At 37.6% G+C, this 22,211-nt stretch overlaps 1 protein-coding gene across 2 annotated transcripts in view; it reads left to right on the plus strand.

Annotated features, from left to right (window-relative positions):
- The window catches only part of CDH12 (cadherin 12), an 852,174-nt gene that overhangs the window by 629,786 nt on the left and 200,177 nt on the right, over positions 1 to 22,211 (plus strand). For both annotated transcript variants that reach the window (XM_084620075.1, XM_084620076.1), the window contains one exon: positions 16,825 to 17,240. In XM_084620075.1, the coding sequence (XP_084476201.1) occupies positions 17,010 to 17,240 (231 nt within the window). In that variant the 5' untranslated portion in view covers positions 16,825 to 17,009. The remainder of the gene's footprint in view (positions 1 to 16,824; positions 17,241 to 22,211) is intronic.

Here is a 22,211-nt window from a genome sequence, read left to right on the forward strand (position 1 = left end):
GTTCTGCTAACTGCATATATGGCAAAAATATAGCTCAAAAATTTTAATATACAGCATAATAATATATTTGATGGAAATATTATATGCACAGTATGCAAATTATTCTTTTTTAACTAAATGCCAATGTTGCATTCCTAAATAAAATCACATTTAATATTTATTCAAAAAAATCTATATTATTATTTTATTAGTTACACATAGATAGCACCATTCCTCACAAATAATTTCAGTTTTTATGTACTTAAATCACATCTAAAATATTAATACCTTGGTGCCTAAATTAAGCACCTGAAGTCAGCATGGGATGTGAGTACTCAAATCTTTGAAAATCAAGCCACTTTTATTTAGAAGCTTAAATTAGAAACCTATATTTTGGGTATCCACATTTTTATATCTATCAATCAATATAGATATAAAAAGGTGGATACCCAAAGTCTGTGTGTATGTATATATGCTTATGTCACTCAAAACTAAAATGTTCTTGTGAACCAGAGAGGGCATTAAAAATAAAAAAGAAATAAACCCAGACATACAATTCCCAAACCCCAGGAATTAAAATAATGAATTAAGCATCAAAGGAAGTGAAGTCACTCAAGGAGTTCTACTGGGAAAAGAGAAAAATCTCAGAAGGCACATTTGGGGAGTTAATAAATGAAGGACTTTTATCTTGCTTCAGCTATTGCTATGGGACATAATTCTTTGAGTCCTTACTCTTTGTGTAACAGGAAAAAAAAGAGAAAATTAATGGGGAAGTAAAAAGAGAGAATTTAAACCACTTAGGTTCTTACTTCAGAATGTGTGTGGGAATGATTTTGGCCCAGTGTGTGTAAATGTGTGTAAATGTAAATGCTGTGGCCTGAAGCTCTCAATAGTAAGAAGCTTGCTTTCCCCTGTGATGTTGCACTCCATATGCTTTATGGAAATACGTTATGAATATGACATAACTGGAATATGCTTACACTAAATACCCCTTGTATGGTGTCATTAGAAGGCTTGCAATCTACTAAGTCTGTTCATCCTATTTATTTGCATGTATTATTTCTATATCTGGAGTTAGAAGAATAAGATATAAACTTGTATCACTGATGTAAACATAGTAAGTGGAGGGTTGTAAATGGCCTTAGATACTTGAAAGCCTTCCTGTGTGGGGCAACCCATGGGGAATGGAGACTAGGGGTCTTACAGTGACATGTGACCATGTCATCTGATAATGAAATCCATCTTAAATCTTGTACTTTTCCATTTAGAAGAAGGAGTGGGGACCCAGAGAGACAAAAGATTCCCACCTCGTGCCAAAGCTATTAAAAGGGGGTGGAGCAGGACAAAGTTGGCCAGTCATGAGAGAGCCCCTGCTTAACACCTAAGATGTCTGCTGGAACTAATAAGGACTCTACCAGGGGAAATGATTGGGCCCAGACTAGGCAGGAGTCCAGTCTCTGAAAGAAGCTTATTGGAACATTTCTGAGGGTGAGATATTACCTGTAATCAGTTTCTTAATGTATTAGGCTTAGACTTGTGTCTTTTTGCTCTATTTTGCTTGATGACTTGCTTTGTTCTGTCTGTTATTACTTGAAACCGCTTAAATACTACCTTTTATACTTAATAAAATGACTTGTTGTTTATTAATAAACGCAGAGTAAGTGATTAATACCTGGGGGAGCAAAGAGCTGTGCATATCTCTCTATCAGTGTTATAGAGGGTGGACAATTTATGAACTTACCCTGTATAAGCTTTATACAGAGTAAAACGGATTTATTTGGGGTTTGGATCCCATTGGGAACTGGGTGTCTGGATGCTGGAGGTTACCTGCTGAGCTGTTTTTGGTTAAAGTCTGCAGCTTTGGGGGTGTAGCCCAGACCCTGAGTCTTTGTTTCAGCAGGCTAGCATGTCTGGCTCAACAGGACATGGTTCTGGAGTCCCAAGCTGGCAGGGAAAACTGGCTCAAAGGTAATCTCAGCACATCAATTGACAGTCCTAAGCGGATCCCTGTGACCGAACCCATCACACTCCATATGCTGATGAACAGAGGGATGAATGGCCACATGCATATGGAACAGCTCTAACTATTTAGCCAGAATTCCAGATGCACAGAAGCTCCAGAGGGCAAGAAACTCAAGTATTAATGGACAGTGGGGATTACAGCTACTGAGAGAGCTTCATTTGCATAACCTTTCTACCCAGAATTTTTCCAGTGGCACTTGTAAAGAAGGGAGGGGGGAAAGAACCTGCTTTCCTACCCTTGTTCAGGTCTCTGGATCAGATCCTCTAGGAAGGTGGGACATAGCTGTCCTAGTTTGTGTGTGTTCTTTGGCCACGTCAGTATAACTGCACACAAATTCAGAATTGGTTGGGTTGAGTAGTGGAACTGAACTAAGAGAACGAGGAAAAGATACCTACCTTGTGATAAGGAGTGTGGTTACGGGTCTTGTATGTTGCTGGTTCACCTTCATTGAGGATCTAGTGGCACTGGGAGGACTCTTTGACTGGATGTGGCTCTTTACTGAAGCCACAGCAGAGCTGAGTGAATTCCTGAGAGGCCGTTCCTACTTAGTTGAAATTACTATCACTGAGTTAAGTGGTGGGGTCTCAGGAAAGGACCAAGCAGTGCTTCCCAAGGGACTGGAGACAGGCTTGCCTGAGTCCACTGCAGAACTCTGGAATTATGCTACCCACTGAATGTTACCCTCTGGAATTATGCTACCCACAAAGCATGAGTGCGGTTTAACAGATGGGGCATGCAGAAAGGGGACTTGATGGTGTAACAGGACATTAGTCTGTTGGTCATGTGGTTGGAGAACAGAGTTAATATACTGCCATTATTATCATGGGGGAGGGTTTTATTTATCATTCATATAGATATATTGTTGCTTTGTTTTCCCATGTTGATTTTGAGTTCCATTTTCCACTGATAAAGTTCTCCTTTCTTCATACTCTGGCTCAGTGTTTTCAAGTGGGGGGAATATAAGGGTTCCCCAGAAAGAAAGGGTTTTAATGATCTCAGAAATTCAGGCTGTGAACTCAAGACTGGGGTGTATTAGTTTAAGAGAGACCCTTAGCTATTGTTGTCCAGCCCCTGGTGAGGATGACAGGTCCTGGCAGAAGGTTTTCATATACATAAGTGTTCAGAGAAAAACTCCTGTCTTTATTTCTACCAAATAAAAAGGTTTACATGCTCCTGAAATGAAAGGAAACATTTTTTGAAAATATAAATTGTGATGAAAGCCACCTTACTTTTCACATGTGGGAGTTCACCCTTTCTACTACCTGAAGCTTATATCTGACAAGTTTCTGCTCAGAAGCAGTTTGGCAGGCAGGGAATGTGCCTCCTAATTTTCAATTTGAGGGAACAACATTAAAATATGCCACTAAAATTTTCAAAAGATTTTCCATCAATAGCTTATATGAGCTTTGTGTGTGTTAAGTGCTCTATGTAAAGGGCTGCCAGTGGAATCCATTTGCAGTGCACAACACGAAGTTCCATTGATCTTTTAAAACTCAGGATCTATGCTTTCTGTTCTTGAGCACCATTTACTGGCCCTTTATTTACTAAATATTTACGTATATAGACATCACTCATTTACAGAGCACTCCTTTAACACTCTGACTGGTTTCTGAGCAGCATATCTCGAGACCAGCCAAAGCCCAAATGTGGAACATAAAGCGTAACGCAAGCACAAAAGGAGGAACACAAAACAAATTATTCATGCACAAAGCTTAAAATATGATGCAATTCCTTCCTTTAGTGTACATAACTTTTTATTTAAAAAAAAATCATGTTCATGCTTCTTGATTGCTTCTGCAATTAAGATTCAACAATAAAAATGAAGGGATACCAAATCTGTATGAAACATAGAAAACTATGAGCTTGAAATGATGGCATCCCAAGAAAGGAGACAATGGCTATACAGAGCCCAGCTGCAGCATTTTCTTTTCCCTACCATAAATAGGGCACAGGTAGGAGCTGCTCTCTTCTGCTAGTTCTCTGCCCGCCTCTTCCACACTAGTAGTCAACCTCAGGAGAACAAAGGGCCAAGAGAAAAGAGGTCTGTGTAATGGTGAGTGGCAGGACATAGGGACTCTGGAGAGGAGCCAGTGGGAGAATGGGCATAAACTGGGACCCAGACGTTGCTTAAAAACTGATACATGATCTGGCTTTTTATGTGCTTTGCCGCTGCTAAAATCATTATCACTGTCACCCTGGCTTCTGCTCTGATACCCATGCTTCTTTGTAGAAGGCTTTTATTTATTTATTTGCTATATCCAGTGGTGAGGTTTGGCTACCCCTCTTTACAGGGGATCCAATCTAAGTTGCTCCCAAACAGATCTGCCTATCTTTCCACATATCTTGAAACTAAAACACAGTTTTGTTTTGTTTTTTAGCATAATTGGAGGATTGTACCTTAGTTATTACAGAATATTTGATTGATTGGATACAATCTATAATACTGAAGGTATGACATTATCCTCTCCCCATAATGCTGTTGTTTGTCAGTTCAGCTAAGTTATAGTTTCACCAGGGACTATTTCTGTGCTTTGTTTCACTGAGTCTTAACCGTCCAAGTGCGTTATTGATTTCATTTCTAAAATGCAGTTTTGCAAAATACAATAACTAAACAAATTTATGCTTATTACAAAAAAAAACACAATAAGCAGACATGACTTCCCATTACTTACATTGAATTAGTTTATATATAACATAAACACATACATAACCATATAGCTGTATTTATATTAGATTTGAATCCAAAAGGAATGATTTGGAAGAAAACAGTTTTAATGGTTAAAAGTCATCCTGAAGATCTCAAGGATCTTTATGTACATAGATGCATAGAAGTTAAGGGCAGAAGGAACCATTAGATCCTTTAATCTGACCTTCTGTATAACCAACATAATGCATTAAGCCTCAGAACTCCCCTGGATGATGCAGTGGTTGCCATTACAATGGTCAGTATTTGCCATCAGTTACGATTTACTGGTGTCTGTGTTTCCTATTCTTAGTATAAGGTAAAACTTCTAACTGCAAATGTTGACTTTTTATGGCCATCACTGTAGGTTAGCTTTATAATATCCATTTTTGAACCAAAGTTATTTTATCTCTGCCCTATTGGCAGGACACACAGTTCAGTGCTGGAAAAAATATCCTTTAGTTGTAGCAATGCTTCTAAAGAAGGTTATTTTTTTCAGTTCACTGTAAAATGCCTATTTCTTGTATTCATTGTAGAATACTATGAGAGGATGTGTATATATGACAGAAGACAAACAGAATGAGTGAGAGAGATGATGCATTAAGAGGTATTCATTTCTGAAATTAAAGGAGCTACCTGCATGAGTGGAAGTGTGAACATATGTTCATACCAAAAAAAAATTACAGGACAGCTCTTTTACCATATGGAGAAAGGAAGTGTCAGACAATGAGAGACTGCAAAACATAAATAAATAGCCTGCAATACTTTTCTCTCAGTTTTGTTGTTGGATTAGTGTGCCCCGTGTCTTTTTATAATACTTTCATTTTCCCCTTTATATTTCAAATATTTGGAGGGAAATACATTGGAATACAATGAAAGCAATAAAGGTGAGGAGTAAATGGGGTGTGTGTTTGTAAAAATCTGGACTGTTTCTTCAGACAAGATGCAGAATGATACTGTATTAGAAGCTGTCAAAAATGTGTCTTTTTATTTCTTCTTTCTATCACACCATATGCTGTCTGCATTGGATCCTAAGTGCTGAAATCCAAAGCAAGCATCTGTTGTGAAATTACTCAATTCATTAGTCATGAGACTGGGAAATGTGCAGTATGTACACCAGAGACATTTAAGAGTTTCTGATGATGTAGGTCAAACAAGATTCCTGTTCTACCTTACTCAGAGAGTTAATGTAAAATAGTTATTTTAAGTGTGTCTAGCAGTTTAGTAGCTAACTTAGTTCTACAAATCTGGAAATCTCCTACAAGGATAGTAATGGAAATTCTGTAAAGAGAAATGAGATTGCTGTGGTGATTCACAGGCCTTCATGATGTTTAGGTTACCTCTGAAACACATCTGGTTCTTGCTTTGAAAAATTGGACAACCAAAACACAGAGATTTGTGTTGATTAGAGTTATTTATAATTGGCAGGAATCTCTAGTTAGGACCAGTGTTGCCAGTTTCAGTGGCTGGAGTCATCTCTGGTCATAGCAGTGAGCCAGTCACTAAGTATATGCCTTATTTATTAACACATTATCCTTCAATATTCATGTTGTAATGGCTGCCAGGCCAAAGAAAAGTACTGTCAGTTTTAAAGAATAAAAGTATAAGCTGCAGAAAACAGTGGCATTTTTGACACTTTCAAAACACAAAAGTTCTATTTTGATGTATCAATCTTCAAAGAAGGGACGTAGACCAGAGACTTAGCACCAGCTGAGCATCTGGCCTGATAGATCTACAGATGTGACCAAATCTAAACCCTGTGAGAACAGATGACATGTGGATAGCATGGGTGTGTCTATGCTAATGTTTGTGTTAAGCTTCTGAGCATTCCCCATGTGAGCTAAATTAGTTCAGAACCCTGATAGGAGTGTTCTCGAAGTTAGTGAAAGAGCTGTGCCTTCTCTTCAACCCAATGCTTACTCAGTTGTAATGTTCACAGGATAAATAGTGTTTGCTTCTAGCTCTTTGTGAAAATAGGCTGTCAATTTACCCTGGAGAGAGTATCAGCCTATGGAATTAAATAGATAACAGATTTGTTCCAATAGTGTTAGATTATTCAGGAAACCCAAACTGTAAGTGAGGTAAAAATCTAGCTGTGCCACCAAGTATCCGATATAGAAAGAGATGAAAGAGTTAAAAATCTCTTAAATTAAGGACTATGGGGTCATCAAAATGCCTTATTTACATTGCCCCGCCCCTAATTTTAATACACCCTTAGAAGCTGATGCCAATATTTCCACACATGAGTGTCTAGGGTTACATACTTCAGTCCATGCTTAGCCACATAGAAGTTGCTGGGAGCTGTGCAGCACCTCTGAAAATCAGTCCCCTTATACTGACGTGCTTGAATGTGGATTGAGATGCCTAACTTTAAGCACCTACTTTTGAACATTTTGGCTTTGGGTATTTTGAAATATAAAATAATTTTCCTACCAAAGGGAATTATGAAGGAATCTAATGTAATTGGAGACTCATTTATATCAGAGAATCTTTTAGTAAAAGAGGAACTAAACTGAAAATGTGTGTACTCACAAGCTTTTACTAGAATATGTGACAACCTGATACAAAACCTCTAAAAAATTACAATATTGCATGTATCAGAATAACTGGCTACAATAGGCTCTGATTCATTTCAGTCTCACATATTATTTGTAAAATTAAACACACCGTTCAGTCATAGCCTGCTGTCTTCAAGTTGCTATTTATAGACATTATTAGTGTGCTGAAAGAGCTTGATTTTCCCCCCTCAATCTTAAAACATTGCTGACAGAATCAAATGAAAGATGGTTTCACAAGTGTGCACATTTTGACTTTGATAGATTCCTACCAGAAATGAAAATGTTTGTAATTTATCAAAAATTTAAGATTCTATATCATTGACCAAATAGCTGTAGATTCTCTTCTGAGAGTTAGTACTTTTGTGAGGAGGCCAACATTGCATGGACATTGATGTAAAACAGAACAGAAGTAAGACTGGTGATTTCAGTGTATCACTTGACCATCTTCAGAAAATAGACAAAAGTATACATTACTATTAGGCATTTTTTTAAAAAAACACATAATGAACTGGCAGTTAAGCTGTAGAGTTACATAAGAGTTTGAGAGAAATTCAGGCTTTGACTTGAATTCTGAGTGATCAAGGTTTATTTGTGATCCTTAGTCGGCTGTGTCAACTTGGTAATGAAACCAGGAACCAATTGTATTGAGTGTTGTTTCAGGTTTGTAATGAAAGCTTCACCCTGTTCTTTTGATTCCACTGCTCCTGCTCAGATATTCTCATGCATATTTGTAGATTAAAATTGATTATCTCTTCACATTTGAAAAATGCAGGTTTTAGGTCTTACATTTGTGACTTAAATGTTCTGCTGTGGGTTACATAGATATGTGTTGGTGGTGCTGATGAGGTTGATACACTGGATGTTGAAAATTAGTTGTAGATAGGTGTGGTATATTGTTGTGTAATCACATTGACTATTTCCAGTCTCTTTCCATCATTTATTTTTTGTCACTAATTGGTTTATTTGGCAGCTATAATTTACTATTACTCTAAGTCAATAGTACACAGCCAGAGGTTTGTTTCTTTTAACTTTTTGAGACTCTTCAAAACAATAGCTTTATCCCTCTTTTTCCTATTACACTTCAGAACCATTTGTTGAAGCATGATGAGTGTATCATTATTATTTATTGGCATTGCAGTATCTCTTAAGTGTCCCAGTCATGGACCAGGGCCCCACTGTGAACAGACCCCGAACAAAAAGATGGTATCTGCCTTATTTGTTGGATGCTGGTTTAGTATATCACTTATTTTTTAATGTTAATGATCAAGTCAACATTTACAGAGTGGGTTCCAGAACATTATATAATTATCTGTTGGTCTTGCACTGAATGTGCTACAAGAACACTCATGCACAAAGATGAAAAGCCTCATTTTATAACAGTTCTAACTCAGTAGGCTAATCCAGATTTGCACCAACATTACTGCTGATTTCTACCAGTGTAACTGAGGTCAGAATCTGGCCCTAATTCGGTATTAGGAATTCCCACTGCGTTTATGGTTTGTCACACATGAAATTGTTGCCTGAACAGAAGCTAATCTTCATACACAGAGATCAACAAAAGGAGACTTCATTCAACATAACCACAGGACAGCAAGTCCTCCACCCTGTGTACAAAAAATGTGTATTGTCAGAATAATAAGATATTATTTTATCTGCAAGATACAATTCTGTCTAAATAGATTTATCCAATCATGTCCGTCATCCTCATTATGCCAACAGACAGTGCTGACCAAGCCATGCAGGCATTTTTTTCCCTCTCAGAAGCCTCCAAAATCCATATGGCCTTACTGTTTTAAAGGTTTTTGTTAGGTCAGTAAAGACTTTCTTGTTCCCTCCATTTTTCCAATTGCATTTGCCGAGCAAACAAGATAATTTTAATAGTGCTGTGTTCTAACTGACAATTGCACTGTGATTCTGGTATGTTGTCTGTACTGATTCTGTCCATATAATGTTATTCATTAGTCTCTTGACAAGAACTTTTCTAACATTGGCTCCACTTCAGTAAAGTTCTTAATCATCTACTTAACTTTAAGCACCTGAGTAATCCCAACCCTTGTAAGCAAAGTACTTCAGCATATATTTGACTTTAAGCAGGTGGGTAGTCTCAAAGTTAAGCACATACTGAAATGCTTTGATGAACAGGGATAAGACTACTCATATGTCTAAAGTTCCACATGTGCTAAAGTGCTTTACTGTAGAAGGCTTCTGTTTATTATAATTTGTAATACAGAAGCACCGACCAGCCCGCAACAAAATCAGAACCCCCCGACCCTGCCCTTTGCTTGAAGTAAAAGACCTTGCCTGCCCCAAAGAGCTAATCTAAATAGAAAAGACAGGCAAATGGTTGTAGGAATATGATTATCCCAGTATTTACAGATAGGGAACTGAGGCACAGAGAGATTAAGTGACTTTCCCATGGTCACAGATTGTGTCTATAGCAAAAGTGGGAGTTGAACCCAGACCTTGTGAGTCCCAGGCTCATCCTTCTATTCTAATATTTTCAAAATCTATTTTTACTAGTGTGGGCATCTCTTAGCTTTTACAATACTATTTCTATTTTCCAGATATTGCAGAGAAATTAAGTTAGATGGTCAACCATTACACTTTCTTACATCTTAGTAGGTTTTCCATCTGGCACAGATCTACCATTTTTCACTATTGACAAGACTTTTCCAACTTCTTTATGAGTAGTAAGACGGCTGTTCTGCATTAGCTGGTGTTTCACATAAGCAAAAAGTGTTCTTTGCAATGACTGATTTATGATTAAGGTGGCTGTTGAAATGTTTCCACCATCAGCACATAATGGATAATTTGTCAGTAAGCAATTCACTTCCATTCACAGTGGTGCAATTATCATCTTTGCTGGACTGAAGACAGTTTTGAGTGCTTCATGGAACTTTAGTGTTTCTTGTTAGTCGACATGGGACTATAGCTCATCTGCTGTCTTTTACCCCACCAGTTATACACAACAAAGCTCAGTTAGGTCTGTGTTTCAAAGTTCTCTGTAGATTTGACTATTATGGGCAGATTAGTGGTCATAAAGGACGTATGATTGTCCTTTCCATAAAAAGGTGTAGCCACTGTCAAGCTCAGCGAGTATATCCTCTTGTGCTATACCAGAATATGTTTCACTAAAGGCAGTGTTGTAGCATGCAGATGCTTCCACTCTTAGAGCAATCCTTGATTCGAGCTGTTCATTGTTTGTCAGCTTAATTTAATGCTAGTATTAGAGTGTTTCAAGTAGTAACAATAATACTGTATTTAATTGCTATTATTAATAAATGATTATATTCAATTTTAACAACTTTTTTCATCAAAAATGCTAATTTGTCAAAACTGAAATTTTCCACAGTGAAGTATCAGTTTCAATGAATTTCTCTACTTGGAAAACTGTTGAAATAATCTTGAAATTTAAGACGTAGTACAATAAAAAAATTAACATCAAAATGAAAAGTTTCAAAATAATCCAATCTAAACATTTTAATTGACCCAAACTGAAGCAAAAATGACGTTTTGTTCTGATCCTGTGATGCTGTGACAAGCTGCAAATCCCTCCCAGTACTGCACTTACACAGACATCCACAGGCAGGGACACACTCAAATGAGTTACATGAATGTTTTTGCCATCCACTCATGAACCAACTATAGAGAGGCGCCAGCCAGTTCCCCACAGCTCCCCAACCTAGGATCGTAGAGCTGTACCAGCTGGTCAGAAGCCTGACCCGTATAAGTTGATTGCCCAGTCCACCCCTCTCTCAATGTGGAGAGGACAGGCACCAGCTCTTGTTCCTGAGCAGATTTCCCATGCACTTCAAGCAAAACCCATTGTTTTAGGTAAAAATATAAAACAGATTTATTAACTACAGAAAGCTAGATTTTCAGTGATTATAAGTAATAAGCTTACAGATCAAAGTTGGTTACCTAAGAAATAAAAAGTAAAATTGCAATCTGAGTTCTATAAACTAGACAGGATTCAAATCAAGCAGTGTCTCACTCTGATGGTGTAGTTCCTTAATACACAAGCTGGGATTCTCCTTTCCAGCCTGGGACCACCTCCCCAGTTCAGTCTTTGTTCTCCAGATGTGTTTCCAGGTGTTGAGTTGTGCAGGGGAGAGGGGCCAAATGATGATGTCACTTCCCCTCTTTTATAGTTCCTTCCAGCTTGCTGGAAACATCTATGCTTGTGACTATTGTTTATATGCTCCCTATGAGAAGCCTTCATTGTATAGATCCTGTGATAGTTCTTAGTAGTGTGGATTCCCCTTAATGGATCATCAACACTGTCTGGCTTCTCCATTGTTGTACCTGAAAGGTTAGTTGGGGGTGGTTCCAACTTTACAACATATTTCAGTAACACACACATAGAAAAACTTCATAATTTCCCATACAATGATAGAACAATATTCAACAAAGCAAGACTTCTAAAATGATACCTTACAAGGCATACTGTGTACAAAACACATAATTATACAACCATGGTGAATATGGGGGTGCCAGGGTGTTGCTTTGGGGTACAGAGTGTCATACATGCGTTGTAGTGTAGACTGAGCGCCTGGAGGTTCTTTAGCTTAAAAAAGAGAAGGTTAAGGAGTAAACTTGATTACGGTCTAGAAGTATCTACAAAGGGAACAAATATTTAATAAAGGTCTCTTCAATCTAGCAGAGAAAGGTGTAACATGATTCAATGGCTGGAAGTTGAATCTAGACAAATTTAGATGGGAGGTAAGGTGTACATTTTAATGGTGTGAGTAATTACCCGTTTGGAACAATTTACCAACGGTGGTGGATTCTCCATCACTGACCGTTTTTAAAGCAAGATTGGATGTTTTTCTAAAAGCTCTGCTCTAGGAATTATATTGGGGAAGTTCTATGGCCTGTGTTATACAGGAGGTCAGACTGGATAAGCACAATGGTCCCTTCTGGCCTTGGAATCTATGAATAACTGACTTTTCAGAAAAATCAAGAAATAATCATTTGTGTTTGTACTAAAACAGTTTTTTTGGCAAATAAAAAAAAAATCACAGATTTTTTTTTGTTTCTTTTTTGAGAATTTTAAACAAAAGCAAAGGAAAAGAAGGGATAAATTAAAAATAAGTAGGCTCAAGAGATAGTGCTCCCAATAGCTCAGTGGCTAGGGTTACTCCTGTGAGCGACCTAAGTCTGAAGCTTATGCTCTAATAAATTGGTTAGTCTCTAAGGTGCCACAAGTACTCCTTTTCTTTTTGCTAAGTCTGAATCATCACTCTGGAGGAGAGACTTGAATCTAGGTGTGATCAGAACAGTTTGAGAGAGCTCAGTCCCAGAATAGCCAGTAGCCTTGTGGTTAGGGCACTTGCCTGGAGGGTGGAAACCTGGGTTCATGTCCCTGCTCCAGGGCAGGGGTTTGAACTTGCGTCTTCCATATCCAGGCAAGTATCCTGGCTCTTGTTCCTCTTCTTTTGTGAATAGCACCTACATCCTCTTGTGAATCTAGTCTGAAAAATCAAAAGGATTCATTTGGACATTTCCAAAAAGTAATTTCCTGTTTTGTTTCAACTGAAACATTTAGCCAAAATCAACTCAAATTCACATGTTTTGGTTTATTTGAATCTGCAGGGCTGTTGGGTTTTTTTTTTTTGTTTTTTGGGGGGTGTTTTTGGTGACAAACAAAAATTTGTCTGAAAAATCTCTGTCAGCTCTAAGTACAACATCAGCTTCTGAATTGCAATGTGGGTGTCCAGTGCGTTGCTAAATTTACTAGCTGTTTGTCAGTTCTGCCAGTCTTCCTCTGGTGCTGTCAGCAAAAAGTTTTATTTTTCAAAGAGTTATTTCGTCCTTTCCTCTGACCCTCTGCCTCAATCTCACATTGCTCAAGTGTAATCTAGCAGAAGATTCATGCAAAAGAGTAGGGAGTGTGTCTGCTAAAGAGACATTTTTTAAGCTCTGTCCAGATACAGATTTTTTTTCTCATGGTGAACTCTGCTGCAGCTGATGTGGAGGCTGTTCCTTATTTCCACATATCACCCCTGTCATCACCTTCCTTCCCCGCACACACAGCAACTTAGATCTTTCAGGTAAATGATGTCAGCAACACTGGGGCTTCAAACTAATGCCATAACATTCTACTGCAGCTGAGATGCTGGAAAGCAGGTGAACAGACCAACAGAGAAGGGGTTAAAGTAATATATTTGTATTGTATACCAACCTTCCAGCCATGGGGGAACTGTTCCCCTTTCACTAGAGTCCTTCTGTCTCTTTGCATTACTTTTGGTGCCATATAACACTTTAAAAGCTCCCTGGCTGATGGATGTGGCCAGAGGCTGAGATCTGCTGGGAGAACCATAATGTATTGAGTAGAGCCTCCTCAGTAAAGGACAATGGTATAGCTGTTAAATGGAATATGGAATGATTTTTAGCTGTCCTGGAGCTTTTTTCTATCACTATTTATTTTCAGCTCTAATCTGGGACTGGGGATTTGGAGAGGACATGTGGATTTCTGTTTGGATGATCCATGGTTGTTGAGATTTTTGTCATCCAAACTAGGCAAAAACTCAGCAACTGTAGAGCAAAAGAGGCACGTGGAGCTGGCAGCCCTGGAACTGAATTATTGATTAACACTATGCTGTATACTATATGTTCATTAAAAACAGAAGCACAAAAAGTCATCTGAACTGTTAGTTAAATAAAGCTGTTAAAAGAAATGAATTTTGTGTGTACCAATATTGAGAGCATATGTAGAGCTATAGTACGATGGAATCCTTTCTTATGGCTGGTGTCAATAAAAGGCAACAAATAAAAAGTAAGTTGGATGTTTGAGAGAGTACTAAAGTTTGACAATCAATAATTTTCCTTTGTTACCGTAGAATATTCAGTTCTAGAGACCAAAAAGGAAATGTCTTTCATAAATTTTGAAAGTATCTTTATTAGAACCAATTGTTTGGGTCAGGCTTGTGCCCTTTTTCCCCGTACTGCAAATATCAAACTTTAATCCTTTCTGAAAATAAAGATCAAGCTGTCACTTTAACTAAATACCTTTTCATTGCACTTTAATATCCCATTTTATTAATATCTGTGCATGTCTTTGTTTGCTCTTTAAGTCTTGCAATGAGTTAGGTGTGGTGGTGATTTTGGGGGGAGGGAAGAAGAGAAAATACCCTTTATGATTAGGATATGTAGGTTTTTTCTACTTTCTTTTGTTCTCAAAGCTTGTTACATTTCCCTAACCTCCCAGTTATGTGTCTTTTATATTGAGAATTGAGCCTATATCTAAGAAATAATAACTGCATAATGATTACTAAAAAGAATAACATTATGCACAAGGAAAAATAACTGTAGACATTGTTTGAACATGAGAAAATAGATCCAGTAAGGTAGCTTGCAGTGTCTTCTTTACTAAAGGCCATGTTGCAGCATTTTTATTTTTAAAGCAGAAGTCTTCACTGAAATCAGTGACGACTTCTGCTTAAAAATCAATGGCATACTATGGCTCTAACAAAGTGGTAAATTCCATGATGATATAAATTGCATTTTGTTTTTTAAGATTTAAAATTCACCTGTCTTAAATCCTGGAAGAAATTTACAGGATGCTTGAGAAACTGCATTTTGTCTGAGAACATTATACATAGAACTGTTGAACAACCTACCTTTGCTGTTCACAAGATCTCCATCGGAATCTCAGTCTTGCTGGTATTGTAAATACTGTACATGATGGTTGCAGGTGTAAGTTAGGCAGAAAACAAGTCTGCTTCCCTGCCATGAAAATAAGCAGTGTCCCATATAAAATAGAATGATTGCCTTTGCTGGCCATCAGCAGCATGCAATGAAGAAGGATCAGTCATATCAGCCCAGGATGGAGAGATGCCAAATAGACATACTTGAGCCCCATGAAAATGCCAAGGGACTAGTGCTGACAATTGCACCAGCATAGCATCATCATCATAGCAAGAAACATTTGCTGCCTATGAATCCTTAGCTGTGCAAGCTTAAAATTCACTTTCCATGAGCATACTTTAGTTGCTTGAATGTTAGTGGAAATCCAACACAATGGGGCTGTGCGCAGACAGGTTGTGATATTTACCTAATTCTAAAATCCCAACTTACTGCATTGACTCCAGTACAGATTTGGTGGATTTTCACCAGTGAAACTGAAAACAACATTTCATCTGTTGAGACCTGAGTTCACTTACAAGAGAGCTAGCTTTTGTTGGGGATGGTATGGCATGAGTTAAAATGTATGGGTTTGATCCAAAGCCAAACCAAGTAAATACGAATCTTTAGATGGACTTTAATAGGCTTTGCATCAGGCCACATGTAGGTGATGTGGGTGCAAATTTTCACCATTTCTATCCCACTGAATTTGGTGCAAAGACTCCTGTGGTAGCTGTGCTCAGACTTTCGTTGGTCTGAATTTGATCCATATTTTTTTTTAAATATTGGAACTGCTTATTTTGCATCCTTCTACCATTGCCATTTTACTAACTACTGTCAATGAATCAAAGGCTATCATAAATACAAAAATAATAGAGAGGGAGAGAGAACATCGCTGTAATTACACTGGCTGGAAAACAACATTTTTTCATCAGTCATATGAAATATTCTGCACTGGGGTTCATAGTTTAATGTGTTAATAGGACTCACTGAGACAAGCACACAGTCAGAAAATATGACTTTACATTGTTGGCATCTGGCTGCTACAAGGGTCACTACAATTGTAATAGTTCCCTTGCTATGATAGTTCTGTCTCAGCCACATAGTTACTGTGCTGATTTATTTTTTAATCTGTAGGTTTGGTATATGTCAGTGTAAATGCGTATCAATGTCTTGCATTACCGATTTTGTGTGTGTGTGTGTGCGCAGCTTTGCAATTTTCCCCATTGGCTGTTCTTTTGCTATTTCCCCCCTATTACTGTATTATTTATTATTATTATTTTATTTTACTATGGTAGCAGCTAAGGACCCAGCCCACTCCTGAACTGCAACATCCCTGCCATTTAACACTGGGCCTGTTCTGAGAAGAGACCATCAGTCATGACACATGCATTCTGAATCAGTGGTTTTATTTTATTCTTCTATATTGGTATAGTTTCCTTTTCATCCTTTTTAGTTCCTGTGGAATTCACACATATCATTCTGAGAATAAGGTTTAATGCAAAGCTGTTTGTGTATAGCTCCAGTTATGATAAGAAAGGGGAAATGGTTCCAAGGCTTATGTTTTGTGGCAGAGATTAAAAATGGTACACAGCATCCCGCCTCTTGATAATTTGGTCCACTATACTTCAATATTTTCTGCGTGAACCAAGAGTAAACATATTAGAAATCAATGAGGTGTAAAAATTTTATTTGATAACTAGGCCAAAAAGAGCACTTGTCTTCAGACAGACGCAAAAGTAATACTAAACAAAGTAAGAATGAACCATTCCTACAGTCACTGTGCAGTATCCTACAGCAACTCAATGCTATCAGCAAAATAGTACTAGTTTTTTAAACTCTGCTTCTTGATCCTCTCTCTCTGTCTCAAGAAACTAACTAGGTGTGAGAATTTTGATGAACACTTCAATGTAATTTTACGTAATTTAATGTTGCCATGTAAATCTCTTTTATAGGTCCCTTTAGATGGAATTTAATGCGGCAAAAACCTTGTCATCAGAAGGATTAATGTCTGCATTAGCATTTCTGCAATAAAATCTGAAGCTAAGTGGTGCAGGCCACAGCCACCTCAAAGCTGGATTCTACAGCTCTACATTAAGTGCTGGAGTTTTTATTACTTGCTGTAGGGAAACCTTTGCCAATGCTTACAAGGAACTGTTTATCCCTGCTTCTCTGGGTCCTGTTTGATGGAGGTCTCCTAACACCACTGCATCCACAACTACAACAGACTTTAGAAGCACAGCCGAGAGAAAATGTTGTCACAATGCCAGGGAGGAGGTCATCCGCCCAGCGAGTCAAACGAGGCTGGGTATGGAATCAGTTTTTTGTGCTGGAGGAATATATGGGCTCTGAACCCCAGTATGTGGGAAAGGTAATTTTTTATTTTTTTCTTTAAATGCTGAAGTGACAGACAGACAGTAATATAAGCTATAAATGTGTACTTTTTAGGCAGGATGAATTTTCTCCATCCTTCCCCCCCCACCTCCCATAAAGTTAAACTGAGTCTTCTGGTGTTATATTTTGTGTATCTGTCTGGTGGATCATACAAAATATGAATGGAAAACTGTGCTTAAATTAAATTGAAATTCAGAAAGTCCCTCACTTTTCCTGTAGTTTATAAATAAATAAATAAATAAATAAGTAACCCATATTTTGGTGTTTCATACATGTTGCCAGGTAAGCAAAGAGAACAATAAAGCTATTAATAAATGCAGTTTGCATACTGCATAGGAATCAGATCCTCAGCTGGTGTAAATTATCATAGCTCCATTTGTTTCTGTGCAATTATGTTGATTTATATCAGCTGAAAATTAGACCCTATTTGTTTCTCTTAGAATACTAGGGTACAAACAACTCCCCACCCCAGCATATGACTAATGTAGATATCAATATTTTTTTATCCACAAATTTATAACCCTTACTATCTGACTATGTTCACATTACCCTTGCTTTGGAGATAACATAAATCTGGGAATTCTGAAACATTTTTGTGTAGTAATAGACATAGTAGGATCTATTATAGGGCTGTTCATCATTGTTAGAATTAGATGTAAGATCAATTTCAGGGGTCGGATTTGGACCTGCCACTCTTGGGCCCAGGGGCAAGCATACTGCCACTTGATCCATACTGAGGTACTGCATGTGTAAACTGTCATTTCTGTAGTTAGGTACTATTACTCACATTACTTTTTGGCAAATACTTGCTTTTGGTCTGTTAAGGACAAATCATATTGTGGTACCATATGCTTCACTTTCTGATCATTCCGACTGTTTCCATGCATGCCTGACAGGTGGACAGGTTGCCTCATATCACATATTTCAAACAAATATACAAATCTGATGCAGCTCTTGTACTCTGTGTGTGTGTGTGCACGCGTGTAACACACACACACACACACATATATATATATGGGCTGCATTACAAGATAATGTTTGTTTGAACCATGACTTTGTGTGTGTGTGTGTGTGTGTGTTACAGTGATCTGTAACAATCATTTCTTCTGTGGTGCATGTCTAAGTTGGCAACCAGTTGGGTGGGGTGCAGGCAACAGTAGGAAAAGAGTCTTCAGAAATGAAAGATAAGATGCAACCTAAACTGTCAGGCAGCCAATGTGCAGAGTTGCACAGAGGTTGGAGGAGTAGTTAACAGCTCCAATTAAGTTTTAGTAGGATATGTCAAAATCTGAATGATGCATTGGAAATTGACCCAGTGATGTTTTACCTAATTCATATTTCTCCTTTACTCTGTTACGCATAAATTCTAGTTTGACCATAGGACTTTACTCACTGGAAGTCAGAGGCCAATGATTCATTCCTTGGGTACTCAAAACTGCCACTGAAATGAGTGTTGGAGTTTTGCTTGCAATAGAAATGCAACATCATGCATTGACTTTGCTTATTATCACAGAGATATTTTTTCCATCTTTGTTTCAAATGTAAATGGTTCTCTCTGTGTGGGGAATGAATACCATATTCTAACTGTAACCTGAATGATATTTACAACAATGTCACCTCTCTACCATTCCTGCCCCAAGAAACCCCTCAGAACCAGGGAAAGAAGAGTAGAAGACTCCATAATATCTGCTAGGGACTTTGCTTTGCCAATCTAAAGTGGAATGTGTTCAAATATTATAGCTTTAGACATTAATAAAATCCTAAAATAGAGAGAGATAAAATTTTGAAATGCAAAATATATATATTGAGAACAAAACACAAAAGGTAACATGGTGAACCTGTTTACCATCCTACCCCCCGCAAAAGCAAACTAATATAATGATAAAATTTGGTCCTTGATGCTCTGTCTAAGATTTATTGTACCTGTAGTTCCTGGAGTCATGCAGTATTTGGTGACATCAGGAATAGGTGCTCACGTACGGTAGTGATGAGTGTTATATAGACATGGATAGATAGACAATGTAGTTTTATATCTTTTTGTCTTCTGTATTGGGTTTTTCAAATTACTTTAGGATTGTTTATTTGAGATTGAGTGTTTGTTTGACAAATCCCATCTTAGTCAAAGTAGTTGAAAAATCCTGATACACTACAGCATTGCTGATCTGACACAAGCCTGACCTTTTGAGCACACGGACATAGGAAACCCTGCATCTCCTCTCACTTTTTAAAATGTAAGTAAATAATAAAAGTGATCATCAAATTTGCTATGGTTGTACATTATATTTTCTCTTAACTCACCCCTTCCTCTGTCCTATACAGAAAATGCTAGAGAGGAAATCCTATTGCAAGGTTTTAAATCACATCTTCTCCTGTGGTACAGGATTGCTAGGCTTTGCTCTGTCTCAGCACACAGAGATGCTACCATAGCACCACCATGGCTCACAGGTTTTTGTGATCTTATGTAAGATGATTTGCTAATCATTCTGGGAAGTTTTAGACTGACAAAGGATAACTGGGTCATATTAGCCTTGCATGAACAGTGGGTAACATTTGTACATCTTTACAAACTAAAAGAATCATTATGGTAAGGAGCAATTTTAGTCACGAGTAGGATTTACAGATTAACCAGGCTTGTCTTTCATTCTGAAGTCTTTTTTTTAAACTGATTCAAGTTGCTGAAAAGAGGAGTTCTTTATCACACATAGGGGTATGGATATAATTGCACTTTAAGATAAGTAATATTGATGCATCTTGAGTACTTAGTGTACATTTTAAGGAAATGTGCCCCTAGTGTGCCACTTCTACCTAGAAGATAAAAATAAAATATGAAGGATCTGCTTGTGGAACACACAATAATTGTGAAAGGGTAATGAATGCCTCATTAACATTAAGGCAGAAAACACAGATCTGTTTCTGGGACATGAAAACTGTTGAAGCTGATCGTGTATTGAAACAATGTATGGTTCTACTTTATGTTTATTATCAATTTCCTCGGTGAGGCAGAATTGTATCTGTCATAAGCATTTATCTCCAACAATCCACCAGAGATCATTGAATACATTATTTTACGTGGCTGCTTCTTTGCTTGATTCCCGAATATATATATAATAATTAACAGCTCTATCCTAGACATACAGCTATTTACTGTACTTTCAGTTGGAGATACATATAATCTCCAACGGAAAGTATAGTAAATAGCTGTATATCTAGGATAGAGCTGTTATTTAACCTTTTGAATACTAGCAAGGGATGCACACCCAACTGGGAAGAGGATATTCACAGACATTCCCCCATTGCATGATATGAAACCTCTATTAGAGAGACCAGGTGGGTGAGTATCTTTTATTGGCCCAACTTTCTGTTGGAGAGAGACAAGCTTTTAAGCCACAAAGCTCTTCTTCAAGTCTGGGAAAGGTACTTTCAGCATCACAGCAAAATGCAACAGATTTTTAGTATAAATACTTTACTATATATAAGTATAAGGGACCATTCAAGTTAGAGTGGCCCGATAACACCTCTGCAATAATAAGACAAAAAGAGGCGGTTAGTGAATTACAGATTGTTGTAATGTGCCATAAATCCAGTGTCACTGTTCAGTCCATGATTTTATGTGTCTAGCAGAGTAATGAGTTTAAGCTCTCAGGCTCATCTTTTGAAAGTGTTGTGCAGGTTTCATTTGAGGATGAGGACTCTTAGATTAGACAGAGAGTGATGGCTTTGTGAAAAGTGTTCGCCCACAGGTGATGGGGTGTTTTTGTCTTTTATCATTTTCCTGTGTGAGTTCATTCAAGAACATAGTCATTCTCTAGTTTCACCCACATAGTTGTTGTTGGGGCATTTGGAGCACAAGATGAGGTACACTGTTTGTTGTGATAGGCATGTATAGGATCCATGAATCTTGAAAAGTGTGTTGGGCAGGGGAGGCCGTTGATCATTGTAGCGGTGGTGATATATCTCAGGTTTTCCATGCGGTGCACAAATGAGTTCCTACATATTTTTGAAAATCCAATGTTTGCTTTATTTGTAATGATTCTTTAGCATCAAGTTAAAGCCATATATTTGGGAAGCAATTCTTGACTTAGCACTATTTTATTATGTCTTGAAGTATTGGAATATCCAGGATTTTTCATGTGGCATGTAAGACTATTTTGTGCTTGGAATTACAACGTTTGTATCTTTTTCTTCCAGTCAGGTAACAGGACAATTCTCTGATAGGTGCACTGTGGGTTATATGCTTATTTTAGAACTGCAGCACTAACAATATCTCTGTAATTTATAAATAAAGGTTTAATGTGCTTATTAAATCAGCTACCATTTTAACTAAACATTTAGAGATGACTACTTAATTTTGGAAGCCACCTGGAACAGAACGGAAGAGATTTACAGCAGTAATGTCAGATATTATCAGCCAAAACTCTCAATCCAGTTTATGTTGGTTTTCAGGAGACTATCTTAAAAAGTGTCAGGTTGCATTTCAAATGATACTTGTAGAAACTGATGGGGATTAGGCTAGTTCACAGTTAGAGAACCTGAAATAGTGCTTAAGGTTGACACATTCAAAGCTCGCCGTAAAGAATTCTCTTGACAACACACTTTGGCCATTGTAAATGGAACAGTAAATCAAGGTTTCAGAAATCCTTTGCCTGCATATTGGACAGTAGGGTGGGAGCACAGTAAGAATCTGCCAGATTTACAGGCAAGAGACTCAGGGAAGTCTCTATAGCAGTTCTAGAATAAAATGCAAATATTGTGCCCAATACTGCCCTGAGTTCTATTTGGGTAAATCAGGAGGATTTTTGTATGCTTATTTGATTCTAGAAATAAATCCATTTCATTTGTTGTGTTTGATATCACTTTCCTGGCATCTTGAGGCATTAAAAATTGCAGAAACATTGTGTGTGTGTGTGTGTGTGTAGACACACACACACATTATTTATGTTTATGATTT

This window comes from Lepidochelys olivacea, assembly GCF_965140295.1.
Source record: "Lepidochelys olivacea isolate rLepOli2 genome assembly, chromosome: 2".
Taxonomy (NCBI): Eukaryota; Metazoa; Chordata; order Testudines; family Cheloniidae; genus Lepidochelys; species Lepidochelys olivacea.